The 19647-nt window shown below is 39.9% G+C and overlaps 1 protein-coding gene across 8 annotated transcripts in view; it reads left to right on the top strand.

Moving 5' to 3' along the window:
* The window catches only part of LOC109911130 (transcription factor 4), a 551558-nt gene that overhangs the window by 229684 nt on the left and 302227 nt on the right, over window positions 1–19647 (top strand). For all 8 annotated transcript variants that reach the window (XM_048596040.1, XM_048596052.1, XM_048596047.1 and 5 more), the window contains one exon: window positions 4789–4847. In XM_048596040.1, coding sequence (XP_048451997.1) covers window positions 4789–4847 — 59 coding nt within the window. The remainder of the gene's footprint in view (window positions 1–4788; window positions 4848–19647) is intronic.

Here is a 19647-nt window from a genome sequence, read left to right as displayed (position 1 = left end):
ATCAGAAAGCCATCTTCAGTTTAGATACAAAGTCAAGCTAGTGGTTGATCCAGCCAACCCATCACAGCCGTGTATGAGAGCCTGAAAATGGTAGCTGGGGAACTGATGCTAATGTGTCAATGAATGAAAACAGGCAACAGTGGAACAGTTTGTCGAAATTGGAGAAGTTGAGGCAGTCCTTCTTGGACCGGAGCAGGTTAAAAAAGATTTTTAATTTATTTATGGTACTTGGATGTTGCTATCTGGGCCAGCATTTATTGCACATCCCAATTACCCTTGAAAAGGTGGTGGTGAGCCACCTTCTTGAATCCCTGCAGTCCACAAAGGAAAGGTAAACTCACTACTTTTCAGAATGGAATTCCAGGATTTTGACACAGCAATAATGAAGGAAAGACAATAGTTCCAAGTCAGGATGATATGTGGCTTGGAGGGGAATTTGCAGGGTCTGGTGCTCCCAAGTATCTGCTGCCCCTGACCTTCCAGGTGATAGAGATTGCAGCTTTAGGAGGTGTTTTCAAAGGAGACTTGGTTAAGTATAATTTTCAAAAGAAGTATGCTGATGAATGGAGTACAACATTTGATCCAGCATGATGTAATGAAAGTTGACTAATTTTGTAGAAGAATCTTTAGGGATGATTGACCATACAATAATAGAATTTTACATTGTTTGAAACTAAATCAGTTAAAACTGTATCCAAGTTGTTAAATTTGAATGAAGGAAATTATTCGGGTATAAAGGGCAAGCTGGCTGAGTTGGATTGGGACAATGCATTAAAATGTATGAGAGTACATAGGCAATGGAGAGTTTTTGAAAGAATTATTAGGTCATTTATGCTAACCATACATTTCCTCAAGCTGCGAAGAAAAACAACAAAGTCATATAACTGTGGCTATCAAAGCGTGTTAAGGATTGTATAATGTTAAAAGAAAAGGTTTAAATGCTTAAAAGAAAATTTGTTAGGAAAAGTGCTAAACCTGAGGTTTAGGAGGATTTTATAAAATGCCAAAGGAAGACTAAGAAACTGATAAATAAAGTGAGAATAGAATATGATAGTAAATTAGCAAATAAACATAAAAATAGACAGTAAAAGCTTCTATAAGTGCCGAAAAATGAAATGTTTGGCCAAGCAAATGTGGGTTCATTACAGGCTGAGTCAGGAGAATATGTAATGGGGTATCGATAAATGGCAGAGAAGCTAAATAATTACTGTTTGTCTTTCTCCGCTAAAGAAGCTGCAGGAAATCTCCGAGAATTCAGGATCCAAGAAACTATGGAATGAGGAATTGAAGGAAATTTTTTTTAGTAAAGAGGTCTTGATGGTGAAATTAATGGGTCTAAAGGCTGATAAGTCCCTGAAACCTGGCATTCAACATCCTACAATGTTGACTGCCGTAACTGAAAATAGTGGGTAGGTTAGTGATCATCTTTCAAAATCAGATTCTAGAATGGTGTCTGCAGTTAGGAAGATGGCAGTTACTACCTTCCAATTTACGACAGAAACTGTGAACAGCAGACAGTTTACAGACAGGCATAAGTAGTCGGACATTTCCACAATATTATAAAGCACGTGATAAATTAACACTTGAATCTGATTGGGCATAGTCAGCATGGATTTGTGAATGAGGAAATTGCATTTGGTGAACTTGTTGAAATTCTTTGAGCGTGTCACCAAAATAAAATTGGCAAAATAGATGTAGTATATTTAGATTTTCAAAAGCCTTTTGATAAAGTCCCCCACAGGAGATTCATTATGTGCTACCCATGTGTTACAATTTTGTGGAAGTGTTACCATTGATTAATGATTGTTTTCAGTCTGTTAGTCAAAGTGTAAGAATAAAAGGGCTGTTCTCGCATTGACAGGGTGTGAGTAGTGAGGCATTGCAAAGATCAGTACGTGCGCCCCATCTATTCACAATATATATCAATGGTTGGATGTGGGAACAAAATTTAATACTTCCAAATTTGATATGCCACAAGTTTTTGGGCATATGTGCTGTGGTGAAGATGCATTGCGGCTTCAAGAGGATTTGTGCGGACTTGGTAAATGTTTAGAACATGGCAGATGGAATATAATGTGGAAAATGGTGAGGTTATCTGCTTTGGTACAAACAACAGATGTACAAAGTATTTCTTCACTGGTGAGAAGTTAGAATATGTAGATGTACAAAGGGACCTAGGTGTCCTTGTCACTAAGTCACTGAAGGCTAACATGCGGGTGCAGCAGGCAATTAGGAAGGTTAATGGTCTCTTGGTCATTGTCACAAGAGGATTTGAGTATAACAGCAGCAAAATCTTGCTTCAATGGCACCTCAGTTAGACAGCTCCTGAAGTACTGTGCAGTTTTGTCCACTTACCTTAGGAAGGATATTATTGCCATAGAGCAAGTGCAACACCAGACTTATTCCAGGATGGCAGGACTGGCGTGTGAGGATTTTGAAAACTGGGCCTGTATTCTCCAAAATTACAAAGGGTGAGAGTTAATTCTTCTTGAAACTCACAAATTAAGGGTTTTGGCAGGGCAGATGTAGGTGAGATGGTTTGGCAGTCTAAAACCGAAAAAACACAATTTTAAAATAAAGGGAACCAAGATGAGACATTTTACTCAGGGTTGGGAATGTTTGAATTTTCACATGAGTACAGAATTTCAGTCATTCAGTGCTTTTAAAGTTATGCCTGACGCCAGTTTCTAAATATCAATGGTATAAAGGGATGCGGTGATGGTGTGGGGGAAAAGGCATTAACATGGATGAACAGGTTTGATCGAATTCGATGGCAAAGCAGGCTTGAGATGCTGAATGGCCTGTGTTGTGTTCCAGTCCCTCAGAAATGTCTTCTCTAACTCTGGCGTTTTGGACATTCCCAATTTTAATCATTTTTACTGGCCATTGCTGGCCATGCTTTAAACGGCCTGGGTCTCAAGCTTTGGAATTTCTTTCTTGAATCCCTCTGTCTCTACCTATCTTTTTTCCATTAAGAATCACCTTAAAACCTACTTCTTAGCAATCTTTGGTCATCTGCCCTAATATCTCCTTATGAGGCTCAGTATTGTTTTTTTTCTTTTATAACCGTCCTTTGGGAAGCCTGGAGACATTTCAAAAAAGTATTGGCGGTGCTATATGACATGTTTGTTAAGCATCTTTTCCTACCAATTTTATGTCTCTTAATCTCATTGATTTTGCTGTTATACCACCTGTGTCAGTGAGTAATTTTCAAAATCGTTCAAGCTGTAATTAAGTTTATACATTGCATATGTATTCTATTGTACTCTTCCATTGGATAAACAAGCCTGGTAGGAGAAAGTATTAGTAAAGTATGCAAGTCACCACAAAAGCATGGAAAAGTATATTTCCATGGGGTTATGGATCTTTTTCAATGCATATTTGATGGCGTAACCCTCTCACCAATGATGAGTTGATAGTTGTATCTTTTGCTTTTCACTCATTTATGCTTTATTCTATTTTGCTCTTACCTTTTCCCTGCTGACTGCAGGCCGGAAAAGCTGTATACAAAGGCAATTGTAACTAGTTGATAGAAAGTCTTTGCACAAGGTTCATCTGCCTCCTCTTCCATATAGTGCCATCAACCTGGCTAAACTTCATATATTAACGTACCTTGAAATGTAGATCTTTGAGTCTTGCTGAAAAGAGCAACATTTTGTCGAGCCTTTTTGTCATGCACTCATCGGGACATTTTGCAAGAATACCAATTCAATACAAATCAAATTTGTACTGAAAGGCGAGTACTGATTGGTTGGTATGTGGACTCTGATTGGCAGAGATGTTGCCGTGGAGAATGCACCGATGAATTAACAACCAGATTCTGTCTAAATTTCAAACCTGGCAGGTAGACTTTGACTGGTCAGGGGATTGCCCTGAGATGTGAACCAGTGAATGAATGACTGTCACCTATTTTATTGCTGACTTTTATTGTTGTGATTCAGTATAGCCATCGTACTGTTCTTGAGTTGACGTCTGCACCTCAAAGTAGACTTGACTGGAATTTTCTAGTTAACTCATACAGTCATAGCGCTAAACATTGTGAAACTGAGCTATACTTACCAGGTTTGCCATGCCCTGTTTTCCAAAGTTGGTTGGAGCAGTAGTAGGATTGCACAATAAGGCTCTTTACCCTAGTGTCAGGGGAAGCCACAGTAAGGGCTCTTGCTCTTGATATCCTGTGATTCCTGGAAATGCATTTGCATGGATATTATAGAAGAACATAATTAAAAGACCTTTAACTGCTGAATACGCTGCCACAGTGAAAATGACATTTCAAAATATAATTTGTCTTTTAAATATTAAATTATCTTCTTTTCAAAAAAACAGGATGTTGGTTGAAGGATTGAGCAAGTTAAGTATGTCACTTTTAAGACACTTCCGGGCAACTCCCAAATAAACATAACCTTTCCTTTTGAATGCATCGTGCGCTACTTCATTAGTCCAAGGGCATCTGATATGTTCTGTGTATGGATGAGGCCCAGTTCCCTTCTGCCCTTTCCCAGATTACTGAGCATTGGGATTGGCAATAAAAAACCCCCACTGTATCAGAAGTATCAACGTAAGAGAGATATTAGGGCAAAAATTTATGATCAAAAGGAGGTTATGTTCCAAGTTGCACATTGGTGCTGTTTGTTTAAAGAGAGACACATTAAATTAGATTACCTTTTTTATAAATAGATTTCACCCAGTACAAGTGATGGCCGTGTTGAGAGTAAGTTGCAGTGCTGGTTCTGACAATCGCATCTGTTATCCTGCAGATAATCTGATACAAATGTCTTTGTTTTGCAGGCAAAGCAGAGAGAGCATCATTCCCATTTGGGAGGGACTCAAACATGCAGGGCTGTCAGGTCAGTAACCTATTCCACTTCCTCAATGAGTGAAGCATTTACATTATTGACTTAACGTGTTTGTGCTTGTCATTTGCACTCAAAGCAAAAGAGGATTTTGTAACATTAATAAGGTTGCTTGTAAAATGAACCATGGATCACCATTAAGGTATGATATTAGGTTATTTTATTTTTGTTTAATTTGGGAGCAGTTTTCCTATTACTGAAAATAAATAGTGCTTAAGGTATTGTTAGACTACAAGTGTACTGGTTTGAGTTTGAAGTGTAAATTTAAACTCTGTTTTGAAAGTGGGCCAATTAGAATCTGGGCCTGACAAGAAAAGCAGTCTCTTTTAGCAATGTGGTTGCTGTTGAGCTTCCAACTAAAACAAAAATTACCTGAGAGCAGGAGGAAGTTGACCATCCAGACACAATCCCACCAGACCTGAGGTATGTGGCAAAAGAACCAGAAGATTAGAGCTTTGTTACAATGGAATAGGCAGGGGAATCTAGACAAGAAAGGCATAAACTTTCCATGTGAGGCCTGGGGTAGCACTTCCAACCAAGTTTCAGTTGTTTAAGCTTCTACTGTGCTCTAGTATTAAGAAGTACACCCAAAGGTTTGATGTTGTACAGATAAGATCATAGCAATAGAAGTAGGAGTAGGCTATTCAGCCCCTCGAGCCTGTTTCTATGACAGATGAGACCTACTGTCATATATATTTTAAGGTATTAGGTATAAAGGTTTCCTTGAAAGATTAAGAGCAAACAATTGGTCAGAGATAGGGTTTAGGTGGATTGGAAATTATTGGAGAAGGGTGCAAGGATCCACTGATCAGTGGAAGGATTGTTTCAAAGAAGAGGGCACAGAGGCAAAATTGATGGGAGAAGAGTTCAATGTCATGCCAAGACTGAAATTCATTGAGGTTGTGGGGTAAGAAGATAAGAGTCTTTTGATAGACACAAATGGTTCAGCATCTGAGGGGGAAAGGACAGCGGGTATACTGAATATGCAGCAAGAGTTGAGATTAGAAAAATGGGACAGGGTAAGAAGGAAGAGGATGGGAGGAAGGATCCTAAGGGCATTGTTACCCGTATGTTGTTGGAGCTTGAGTTCCTTATTACCTGGAAGGAAGAGAACAAGTTTTTTTTTTGTTAAGAAATGTTTATTAAGATGAATAATGAAATGAAACTGAGACTAGGAGACCTTTGAGATGGGGTGAGTTGTTGCTGATCAGGTCAGCAGTTGGCACTGAGAATGAATGTCATGATACTGTGAAGAACAGCAGTCCAAGAATGTTATATGTAGCAGGGAGACCTGGTGGATAGTGGATTTGAAATCCAATGCATGGAACTTTAGCTGGAGTCCATGTGGGGTAAGTTGGAGCCAGATTCAGTGACTGAGGAGCGAGATGTCACTGATTGGTAAACACCTGATCAAGGAGTAGGAGGGAAATGTTAAGTATTTAGGTTTTTTATGATAACAATATTCGTATTAAACCAGAGAGATTGTAGCATTGTCAGACCTGCTGAATTTTTCTAACACTTAGTATTTTTATTTGGATTTCCAGCATCTGTAGTGTTTTGCTTTTATCACAACATAAGCTTGCTGTATTCAATATATTTGGCCAAAGTAAGATTGGGTAGCATTTCACTATTGTGAATGTAAAAGAGCCTTTAAATTGTTAACACAGCGATCATGTGGCACTTAAATGTTTGAGGCCATGTACTCCGAAATTACCGATAGGATATGTGAAAGCATAATGTTATGAATCCAGCTGATTGTTCTTACTGGACAAGTCAGATTCCAGAGAGGAATTTGGCTTGATAGATCATATGTTGATTTGCTTTGATTTTAACAAAGTTGTTCTTACTGATGCCATAAGTATGCAATGCTGCACATCTTGTTTTAACAATAGAACAGAAGTTTATTAACAAAAGAAATAAGAATAAAATAGAATAAATTAGACCATTTACTTGTGCAAAGTAAAAGATTTTTAAAGGCAGTAAAAGTATAATCTCATTAATCCCAAAGCACTCCATTATAAATTGAAATGAAACAAAGCAAAACATCTTTAGTATCGTCCGAAAGCACACTCCTAGCCCAGTACACAAAACACTACTTGTACAGTATTCATAGTGGAGCTCCTGTATCTAACACATTAGTATTAAACCACTTGTAACTTAACTTTTAGCATGGAACTGTAGATAGTTTCTTCTTGAAACTGTTGCCCACCTGCTTAAACATACTCTGCTTTCAGTAATCTCTTTTTGGGATTTTATCCCAGTACTTCTGGCCTGTGACTAACTCTTCACTCTAAGGTAACCTAGTTCACCACATATCCTTCCCTTCTCCAGAGCACTGGTCTGTACGGCCAGCACAGGATTTCCCAGGACCACCCCATTTAAAGTTAAAACTGAAGTTAAAAGTCTCCCTCTGTAAGCCATGGATGTTCCTTTTGAGCTTGGGGGAGAAAAAAGCAAGTTTCTAACAAACCTTGAGGTCCGTTATTTACCTTGTTGGGTCAGAAAACAATCTAAAATAAACAAAAGTCCAGTAGTAGTGCTCACAAACCCATTTGTTCTAAAGCGAGGCTTCAAAAACTGTTTTGAAAGAAATCACCATGGCTACAGAAATACTTACATGTTGATAATTAACTTCTGACCAATGTTACCCCTCATTTTTATTTTCCTTTGTGTAGACCTCCGAGGTCTGTGCACAGCAGAGGCTGCTTAAACTGGAAGTCAATGCTATAATGTGCATCAGCGCACTGAATGCTTAGATGGGACGTTGCTTCAGACATAGAAAATCCACCAGTTACTAATTCAAAAATCAAAAACATCAAAATTACAATAAATGATTTTAAATATACCTATTATATATGTATGTAAATTGTGTAGTTACATCACAGCATAGGATTTCCATTCACCAAGCCAGCTAACAAAGTAGAAATCAGACCGTTGTTCCTTCATAAACGCTGAAAGGTCAAAGATAACCTGAGGGAAGCTTGCAGCTGGTTCATTTCACAGCAAGAATGAAGAAAAAGCAATGTGAGAGTACCCATTGGGGGTCTCTAGCATGAGCTGCCTAAATTTCATTCTAGGTACTTATGCAGCTCGTTTGGCTATGCGGTATCATGGACCAGTAACTCAATTTGAAGATGTAGTTGTCTCTTAGAGTGGCACGGTGGCTCAGTGGGTAGCACTGCTGCCTCGCAGTGCCAGGGCCCCGGGTTCAATTCCACCCTCGGGCGATTGTCTGTGTGGAGTTTGCACATTCTCCCCGTGTCTGCGTGGATTTCCTCCTTTAATCCAAATATGTGCAGGCTAGGTGGATTGGCCATGCTAAATTGCCCATAGTCTTCAGGGATGTGTAGATTAGGTGGGTTATAGGGGGATGGGTCTGGGTGGGATGCTCTGTGGGTAGGTGTGGACTTGTTGGGCCAAAGAGCCTGTTTCCACATTGTAGGGATTCTATGATTCTTCATTGTATATCATAGTGAAAGAAGTGATAGTTGAGACACTGAATGAGCTAAAAACATGTTTGACTGTACTCAGAATTGTAGAATCTCACACAGTACAGAAGAGGTCCTTTGACCTCACTCTTTACCACCAAAAACTGCATTAAATCTACACTAGCCCCACTTTTCAGCACTAAGCCCATAGCCTTGAATACAATGACATTTCAAGTGCTCATTCAAGTACATTTTAAAGCTATAAGATTACCTGCCTCAACTACCCACCCAGGCAGTGCATTTCAGACTCCTACCACTCTCTGGGCAGAACTTCTTTTCCTCAAGTCTCCCTGTCTTTCACTTTAAAAGTGTGCCTTCTTGTTATTGACCCTTCAACTAAAGGGAACAACTGCTTTCTATCCACCCTGTCCATACCCTCATAATCTTATCCACCTCTATCAGGCCACCTCTCAACCTTCTCTGCTGCAAAGAAAAGAACTGAGCTTATCCAGCTTCTCCTCATAACTAAGATGCTACAACCCAGGCAACAACCTGGTGAGTTGCCTCCAGTGCAGTCACATCCTTCTTTTAGTGTGATGAACAGAACTGCATACAGAACTCCAGCTGTGGCCCAACCAAAATCCCGTATAGCTTCAACATCACTTCCCTGCTGTTATAATCTATACCTCAACTGATGAAGGCAAATGTTTCATTTGACTTCGTAATTTTTTTTTGAGTGCTTCATGGGATGTGGGCATCATTAGCATTTATTGCCCATCTCCAGAGGGCAGTTGAGAGTCAATCTCATTGCAATGGGTCCAGAGTCGCATGTAGGCCAGACCAGGTAAGGATGGCAGTTTCCTTCCCTAAAGGACATAAGTGAACCAGATAGGTTTTTCCCAATGTTCAACAATTGTTTCGTGATCGCCATTAGACTCTAATTCTAGTTTATTTTTGTATTCAAACTTCACCATTTGCCATGGCAGGATTTGAACGCAGGTCCCCAGAACATTGCCTGGGTCATAAGAACATAAGAACTAGGAGCAGGAGTAGGCCATCTGGCCCCTCGAGCCTGCCCCGCCATTTAATAAGATCATGGCTGATCTTTGAGACTCAGCTCCACTTACCTGCCCACTCACCATAACCCTTAATTCCTTTACCTTTCAAAAATTTATCTAGCCTTGCCTTAAAAACATTCAGTGAGGTAGCTTCAACCACTTCACCGGGCAGGGAATTCCACAGATTCACAACCCTTTGGGTGAAGAAGTTCGTCCTGACCTCAGGCCTACATCTGCTTCCCTTTATTTTGAGGCGATGCCCTCTAGTCCTAGTTTCACCTGCTAGCGGAAACAACCTCCCTGCCTCCACCTTATCTATTCCCTTCATAATCTTATATGTTTCTATAAGATCTCCCCTCATTCTTCTGAATTCCAATGAGTATAATCCCAATCTACTCAATCTCTCCTCATAATCCAACCCTCTCAACTCTGGAATCAATCGATTGAATCTCCTCTGCACCCCCTCCAGTGCTAGTATATCTCTTCTCAAGTAAGGAGACCAAAACTGCACACAGTACTCCAGGTGTGGCCTCACCAGGACCCTAAACAGCTGCAGCATAGCCTCCCTGTTTTTAAACTCCATCCCTCTAGCAATGGCAGACAAAATTCCATTTGCCTTTTTAATTACCTGCTGCACCTGCAATCCTACTTTTAGTGATTCATGCACAAGGACACCCAAGTCCCTCTGCACAGCAGCGTGCTGCAATTTTTTACCATTTAAAACATAGTCCATTTTGCTGTTATTCCTACCAAAGTGGATGACCTCACACTTATCAACATTGTACTCCATCTGCCAGACCTTTGCCCACTCACTTAGACTATCTATATCCCTCTGCAGACTTTCAGTGCCTTCTGCACACTTTGCTCTACCACTCACCTTAGTGTCATCTGCAAATTTTGACACACCACACTTAGTCCCCAACTCCAAATCATCGATGTAAATTGTAAATAATTTCGGTCCCAACACTGATCCCTGAGGCACACCACTAGCCACTGACCGCCAACCAGAAAAACACCCATTTACCCCTACTCTTTGCTTTCTACTGGTCAACCATTCTTCTATCCATGCCAATACATTACCTGTAATACCGTGCAACTTTATCTTATGTAGCAGCCTTTTGTGTGGCACCTTGTCAAGTGCCTTCTGGAAATCCAGATACACCACATCCACAGGTTCCCCATTGTCCACCATGCAAGTAATGTCCTCAAAGAATTCCACCAAATTAGTTAAACATGACCTATCCTTCATGAACCCATGCTGGGTGTTCCCAGCGGGACAATTTGTATCCAGATGTCTTGCTATTTCTTCCTTAATGATAGATTCAGGCATTTTCCCCACTACCGAAGTTAAGCTAACTGGCCTGTAGTTACCTGCTTTTTGTCTACTTCCTTTTTTAAACAGTGGCGTCACATTGGCTGTTTTCCAATCTGCGGGAACCACCCCAGAGTCAAGTGAAGCTGGATTTTTTTTTGCTTAATCTATTTTTTTCGATCAACCTGTTGAGGGATATTATTTTGCACCTCTGTAGCAGATTGGATTTGAACCCAGGCCTCCCAGTTCCAGGATAGGAACACTACCATTGAGCTACAAGAGGGGCCCTCCAATTTCTGCCATGACAGGATTTGAACCCTGGTCCCCAGAGCATTACTTAGGACTCTGGATTAATAGTCTAATACTACTAGGCCAATGCCTACCTTAATAATCTGGATAAGCAACCCTAGATTCCTCTGTTCCTCTGAGCTTCCTAGTGTCCTGCCATTCATTGAGTACTTGTCTTGCACCTTTGAAGATGAGCCATGGAATTGACTTGCTGGAAAAGTTGAAGTCCATGCAGTCAGAGAAAGTGACAAAATAAATGTGAAGTTTGCTGAGTGTTAGGAAATGGAATAGTGCTGAATGGACTGGAGAAAGTATACAGTAAGGTTCCTCATCTTGGGTGTACAGGGCACAATGTCAAACTTTCCAGAGGACACAAAACTTGGAAATATTATGAACCGAGAGGAGCAGGATACTTTTTAAAAAAAAAAACTCAGGGAAGTCAGTAGAATGGGCAGACATTTGGCAGGTGAAATTTTATACAAGGATCTAGTAATGGTGCATTTTTGTCAGAAGGTCACGATTTTAAACCAGGTATAAGAATGGAGAAATCTGGTAGTATACGTGCACAGATCATTGCAGGGGCGTAACAAAGTTGACAAAAAATGTTAAATAGGGTCTTGGACGTTAAAAGTAGATACGCAAGACAAAAATGGGTAAATTATGGCTGTTTTCTTAAACTCTGTTCGGCCTCAACTGTCACATTGTATCCAATTCTGGACTATTGCTTTAGGAAGAATGTGAAGGCATTATGGAGGATGTAGAAAAGCCTTACAAGAATCATTCCAGAAATTGGAAAAATTGGGGCTGTATTCCTTAGAAGTTGAAAGGAGATTTGATAGAAGCTCAAAATCTTGAGAGTAAATAAATAGCCGATGCGGGGAAAACTGTCCCTTTTGGCAGAAGGGTTGAAAACCAGAGAACGTTGATTTAAGGTCGTTGTCAAAAGCAAGCAATTGCAGTGTAAGAAAACATTCTTTTTCTGAAGTGGAGGGCTTGAATCTGTTACCAATGTTTATGTGATAGTGGTAGATATAATCTGGGCTTTCAAAGGTAGAATGCAGAAGCAGCTGAAAAGAACACAAATTGTGCAAATTACACGGGAGTGGGATTAGCTGAGATGTTTTTCCGAAGACCCAGCAAAGATACAGCAGGCTGAATGGCCTCCTGCAGTTATTATTTACCTGATCAAAAATCTCAGCGAGCACACTTCAGCTTGATTTATGCTGTTTATTCTGGTGTGTTTTAGTGTAGAAATCCAGTTTTGAAGATTCAAAGTTGAAACCCTGGTTCCACTGCACAGTCAGGATACTGTTAACTAACCAAAGTTATGATTAAACAGAAAAGTGATCTTTTCAGAGCTTACCTGTGTTTTATCCATGCTTTTCTTGACACTACTTGATTTATAATGGAAAGTTGGCATTTTCAGGGTCTGGTGACTTTAATTTCTGGATATGAATCTTTACTGATCTCATTGATTTTGTCCAACATTACCTCTTTTGTTTGGAACACAGTTAAAGCATGTGCTGGAAGGGTAGTTAAACATTAATCTTCACAGGAAAATGTATTTCAATACACTATTTAAATTCTCAGTGACGTGTGTAAAGTAGTCACTGGAACAAATTTTCTGTATATACCTGCCAATATTCATAGGAACAGGAGTAGGCCATTCAGGCCCTCAAGCCTATCTTTCTACGACATCATGGATGATCTGAGACCCAACCTTTGGCCCATATCCCTTAATATCTTCATTTAACAAAAAAAATTATCTATCTCAGATTTGAAATTGGCAAGTGATCTAGCATCAACTGCCACTTATGAAGAGAGTTCCAAACCTCTACCACCCTTTGTGTGTAGAAGTGCTTCCTAACATCTCTCCTAATCAGTCTGGTCTTAATTTTTAGACAATGTCCCCAAAGTACTAGAATCAGCCACCAGCAAAACAATTCATCTGTGTCTACCTGTCTTTTTCTGTTGATATCTTGCAGACTTCAATCATATCACCCCTTAATTGTTTAAATTCTATAGAAAACGGACCTAATTTGTATGCCCTGTCCTCAAAACTTAAACCCTGAAGTCTAGTTACAATTCTTGTAAACTAAAGTTGTACTCCCTCCAATACATCCTTCCTAAGGTGTGGTGCTCGGATCTGCTCGCAGTACTCCATCAAGACGTCTATTTTAACTCTGCAAGTGAATGGGTTTTGAGTGAATTAAGATCGGGTGCTTCCATAATAAGATGAATCATTGGGGTACTCAAATGAGAGTTACTATCATTAAGTCAGTTACAATTGTGATTCTGAGACCTAAACTGGGGAAAAAAGCAACCAAATGTTTATACCTGTAAGTTTCAAAGAGAGTCTTACCTTTGCATCATGGCGTTATATTTAATCAAATGAAGATGTGTACAAATAGACAAGTTCAGAACAGAAGCCATTCAGACCTCTACCCTGTCTGGATTCACTAAATTTTTGCCTAATCTGATTGTGACCTCAACTCTACAGTCTCGCCTATCTAGCCCCCATAAGTATTGACTCTGTTGTTAGTTAAGAGTGGCCAAAATGTGAAATGTGATTATGCATAGATTATTGGTTCTGAATCATAGAAATTGCAGCAAAGATAAGACCAAGGTGTAGCACACAATTTCAAAATTTTCAGAGGACACCATACTTTTAAACAGTTTAACAGTATCTGACCCCATTCTCTTGCCCGTTAATCCCCCCCAATCCTCAAAATTCTTTCCTTTCATATGCCTATCTGAATTAATTTCAAATCATGTTTTAGTCTGTGACTGTTATTACAATTTCATACCTTCATAGTTACATTTGTCAGAAAATTACATTAGGAAAGGTTTCCTCTAACTTTTACCTCACTAATTTTGTAATCACTGTCTACCTGTGAATCTTCGCTCATGATTTGCCAACCAGCACAATCAGCTTTCCTTGCTATCTCCTGAATGTGTTTTTAAAATTTCCTTGAACTTCCTCTTTTCAAGTGAGAAACATTTTATATTTTCAAGTGTATCTTAAACATAATCTCTTATTCCTGGTAATACACTAAGTTTAGCTGTATACTTTCCAATTCCCATAATAATTTGCTTGGAAAATTGAGATCATTGAAAAATAAAACAAACTGATGCTTTGATTTTGTCCATTCCTGACCAGGTCCATTAAGTTAGAAATGTCACTATGTGTTTACCATAGATCATCTTTCTTCCCGACACATTTAGTGTTCATAGCATGAACTTCTTTTTTTCTGTATTCCTTTCCAATGAATAGTATACATTCACCTTATCCATGCAATGATCAGTAAAGGAACAACTGGATGCCTTAAGAGAATTTCTTCAGTTTCTTGCTGAATGGACCTTGTAACATAGAAGTAATAAGTTGAGGTATCAACAAATGGAAGAGTTTGAGAAGTAATGGTGGAGAGAGAGGAACCAGTAATAATAAAGAGACGAATATATTAGATGAATAAAAAGATAATTCAAAACATTATGGGCTTTGAGAAGTTAATCTTTTGTGCTTGGTCAAGGTATACTCCCCTGGATAAAAAGGATGGTGTAAAAACTAATTTACGTAAATAAGGAAGAATTTTTATTTTGGTTTATACGGAGAAGTAGATACGATTTTGATCCTTTCATTAAATGGAAGCCAATCATTCATTTAAATTACCTAAAGATAGAATGACAGTTATCTGCTCAGCAAATATTTTAAATCACTTTTGCGATTAATTTTTAGTGATGTTGAAATTGAGGGTAATACCTTCAGACAGGTATAACTGAAGTGGTGAGGATATGTTGAACCTATAGAAATAACAGTGAATGTCAGGACTCTTTTAAAGTGCTTGAATTCTTTAAACACCAGCCCAACATGACAGCATTAAAATAACAAGGATTGCAGTAGAAATTCAAATTGAAGTTGGCAAAATAATCGTACAATGAAGATCATACCAAAATATTGTAATAAAGAAAAATATTTGAAGTACTCTCATTTGTGGAAAATGGTGGAATAGGATCAAAGGGAATGGTTAGAATTGCTTCTGTTAATGTTTTCTTTTCAGGTTTATGTCTTTTTCTACAGCCAATTTTTCATTGTGTTCTTAGTCAACTCCCAGTGAGATTTCTACTGTTTCATTATTGGTACTTTCACTAAGACTTTTTTGTTGTTGAAATAATAGGTCCCGAGTCTTCTGTCTATTAAAACGGCCTTTCCTAACATTTTGTTGTGACATTTTTATATAGTTTTGTGCACTCCACAGCTGGATTAACAACATGTTTGCCCTTTTATACTAGTTAAGTGGCTCATTAGCTGCTTGAGAAGTGTGAAAGGGCCATTATTTTAGGTGAGCTGTGATTGGCCAGTTTCTTTTCTGTTGTTCCTGTTTTAACAGATTTGTGATGCGCAAAAGAAGCTGTATCAAAACCGTCGTTTTGGTTCAAATCTGTTTTAAAGCAAGAGGAGAATTGAACATGTGTGTTTTTTTAAGGAAGCAGGCCATTTTTACTGTATGGGGCAAAATCTGTCCTTGAGAAAGTAAGGGATAAATGATTAAAATAGTTAAAACTGATGCAGGGGAGGTGTTTATCTGTTATCAGGAAAGAGACATGACCCAACGACACAGTATGTTAAAGATAATTCTTATAATGGTCCTACCCTGGGCCAGAAAGCCTTGATTCAAAGTCCCACCTGTTTCTGAGGTGGGTCGCGACATGTCTGACCAAGTTGATTTAAGTATATATTTACAAGATAAAGAGTAATATACAATTTTCAGTTTACTTCACTATCGGGATGATATCTGGGACTGACCGCCAGTTAGCACAGTGATGGTTGATTTCAATTCAACAACAAAAGCTTATCTTTCTATAACACCTTTTAATGTAAAGTCCCAAGGTGCTTCACATTTTTTTTTGGTGCACCGTAAAACCAAATGTGACCCATTAAATCAGCTAGGGAGCTAGGAAACCATATAATCAAAATCTTGATCAAAGAAGGAGATTCTTAAAAAAAAAAGGGGGGGGGCACAGTGACACAGTGGTTCACAGCGCCAGGGACCCGGGTTCGATTCCACCCTCGAGCGACTGTCTGTGTGGGGTTTGCACATTCTCCCCGTGTCTGCGTGGGTTTCCTGCGGGTGCTCTGGTTTCCTCCCACAGTCCAAAGATGTGCAGGGTAGGTGGATTGGCCATGCTAAATTGCCCGTAGTGCCCAGGGATGTTTAGGTTAGGTGGATTAGACATGGGAAATTAAGGGAATGGGTCTGGGTGGGAAGCTCTACAAAGGGGCAGTGTGGACTTGTTGGGTCGAATGGCCTGTTCTAACACTATAGGGATTCTGTGATATTACACAGAGTGGTTTGAAGGAGGAAAGTGAAGAATGGGCGATGAGAGGTTGAGGGAAGGTATTCCAGAGCTTGGGGGCAAGGAAGCTGAAGGCATGGCACTAGTGCTCAATTAAAATAATTGATAGAAGCAGGGCGGATGTTTCCACTGGCGTGTGAAACTAGAAGTAGGGGGCATAGCTTCAAAATTAGGGGGAGCAGATTTAGGACTGAACTGAGGAGGAAATTCTTCACCCAAAGGGTTGTAAATCTGTGGAATTCCCTGCCCAATGAAGTGGCTGAGGCTTCTTCATTGAATGTTAAAGCTAAGGTAGATAATTTTGTGAACAATGATGGAACTAAGGGCTATGGTGAGAGGTTGGGTAGGTGGAGCTGAGGCCAAGAAAAGATCAGCCAAGATCCCATATTGAATGGCGGAGTAGGCTTGAAGGGCCAGATGGCCTACTGCTCCTGGTTCTTAGGTTCTTATGTACTTAGATGCATATGGACATTATAGAGAAGCGCAAAGCTGGAGAAGAGTACTGAAATGGGAAGGAATTTGTAAACAAAGATGAGCATTTTAAAATCAAAGCATTTTTGACAAGGAGTCAATGTACACTGGTGAGAACAAAGAGGGTGTGAGTTAAGGCATACGCAGCAGAATTGTGGATACATCTCATTAAAAAATTGGCAATTTGAGTGCTGTGTATCAGAGATGGAGGTGCTTGCAACAGTAGCATATCATGACCAATGAGCTAAATGATCTTTTTCCAAAACACAGCCAAACCCAGACAACTGACAAATTGAGGAAGGTGTCATGGAATGTTATTCTGTCAAAGGGTGGGAATAGTTGAACTCCAGTATTTTAAAAGTGGGTTGGTAAGAGTAATGTGTAACATGATGTTTCTCTGGTGTCATTAAAAATTGATTATTTTAAAAATTTAACTGAAACAAATCATGCTTAAAATGAAAACCCTGTAATAAAACTGATTTAAGGAGGGTTTGATGTGGCGAGCGATTTGATCATTACTTTAAAAGGATGTGCCATTCTGAAGTTGCAGTCATTGATTAATTGCAATCATCGATTCATCTTTGTTTCTATGAAGTTCCAGGTGCTTGCTGTAGCGATTGTAATGAGGTCAGCCAGGTGGACCTCATAAAATCCAAGTTGCCTGATTTGGGCTAATAATCTGGTCCAATCAGGATGCCATGCCTGACAGGTATAGAACATAGAACATAAAACTGTTCAGCACAGGAATGGGCCCTTCGGCCCACAATGTTGTGCTGAACGTGACCCCAAACAAAACTAATCCCTTCTACATGCCATTGGTCCATAACCCTCCATTCCTTGCCTATTCATGTGCTTATCTAATAGTCTCTTAAAATGCCCCTATTGTATCTGCCCCCATCACCACCACCTCTGGCAGCGCATTCTGATCTCCTGCCACTCTGTGTAAAAAACCTGCCCCTCACGTCTCCTTTGAATTTTCCCCCAACTTTAAATGCGTGCCCCCTACTATTAGACATTTCAATTCTGTGAAAAAGATTCTGACTGTCAACCCTATCTATACATCTCATAATTTTATAGACTTCTATCAAGTCTTCCCCCCGCCACCAGCCTGCTGCTCAAGAGAAAACAAGCCAAGTTTTTCTAGCCTCTCCTTATAGCTCACCCTCTAATCCAGGCAGCATCTGCTAAACCTCTTTTCCACCCTTCTCAAAGCCTTCACATCCTTCCTGCAATGTAGCGACCAGAATTGAACGCAATACTCTAAGTGTGGCCTAACCAAAGTCTTATAAAGCTACAACATGACATCCTGACTCTTGTACTCAATAAAGGCAATCGTGCCTTAAGCCTTTTTTACCACCCTACCTACTTGTGTGTGGCTTCTTCCAGGGAGCTATGGACTTGAACACCAAGATTCTTCTGTACATCAATGCTGTTCAGAGTTCTGCCACTAACTGTAGACTTTTCATGAACATTTGATCTCCTAAAGTGCAGCACCTCATATTTATCTGGATTAAACTCCATCTGCCATTTCTCTGCCCATATCTGCAACTGATCTATATCCTGCTATATCCTTTGACAACCTTCTATACTATCCACCTATCTTTGTATCGTCTGCAAACCCGTCTACATTTTCATCCAAGTCATTTACATATATCACAAGCAGCAGAAGTCCCAGTACGGATCCCTGCGGAACACCACTAGTCAGAAAAACACCTCCAGCCGGAAAAAACACCCCTCCACCGATACCCTCTGCCTTCTATGGGCAAACCAATTCTGAATCCATGCGGCCAAGTCACTGTGAATCTCATGCATCTTAATCTTCTGGTTGAGCCTACCATGAGGGACCTTGTCGAAAGCCTTACTAAAATCCTTGTAAACAACATCTACCATCCAAAATCCTACCCTCATTGATCATCTTCGTCACCTCCTCGAAAAATTCAATCAAGTTAGTAAGATACGACCTGCCCTGCACAAAGCCATGCTGACTGTCTCTAATTAGGACATGCTTTTCCAAATGTGTGTAAATTCTATCCTTAAGAATTCTCTTCAATAGCTTCCCAACCACTGATGTGAGACTCACTGGTATGTAGTTTCCTGGATTGTCCCTATTTCCCTACTTAAACAGAGGAACAACTCTATCTACTCATCAGTTCTCCAGGATCTCTCCGGTGGCTAGTGAGGATACAAAGATCTTAGTCAAGGCCCCAGCAATCTCCTCTTTTGCCCCTGTCAGTAACCTGGGGTAAATATCATTGGGCCCTGGGGACTTATCCACCTTAATGCTCTTCAAGAGATCCAACACCACTTCTTTCTTGATCTCCAAATGCCCTAGCATATTAGCATGCTCCACACAAAGTTCACTACCCTCCATTTCCTTTTCCTGGGTGAATACAGATGCAAAGGACTCATTTAGGATCTCACCCACATCCTCTGCCTCCAAGCACAAGTTCCCTCCTTTAACTTTGCATGGTCCTACATTCTCCCTAGTTATCCTCTTGTTTTCAATGTATCTATAGAATACCTTGGGATTCTCTTTAATCTGACTTGCCATGGTCATTTCATGGCCCCTTCTTGCTCTCCTAATTCCCTGCCTGAGTTCTTTCCTGATTTTCTTTATATCCTCATGGGCTCTATCTGATTTTAGCTTCCTAAACTTTACATATGCTTCTTTTTTCCTTTTGATAAATTCACAACCTCCCTCATTATCCAAGGGTCCCTTACCTTGTCATCCTTGTCCTTCCTCCTTACCGGAACGTGCTGGTTTTGAACTCTCCCCAGCAGGTCGTTAAACAGTTCCCACATGTCAAATGTGGACTTGCCTGATGACAGCTCCTCCCAATTAACACTCCCTAGCTCCTGCCTAATACTGACGTAATTTGCCC

Source organism: Rhincodon typus, chromosome 1, assembly GCF_021869965.1.
Source record: "Rhincodon typus isolate 14 chromosome 1, sRhiTyp1.1, whole genome shotgun sequence".
Lineage (NCBI taxonomy): Eukaryota > Metazoa > Chordata > Chondrichthyes > Orectolobiformes > Rhincodontidae > Rhincodon > Rhincodon typus.
The sequence above is the reverse complement of the archived record's forward strand: the minus strand, read 5'-3'. Positions and strand labels throughout refer to the sequence as shown.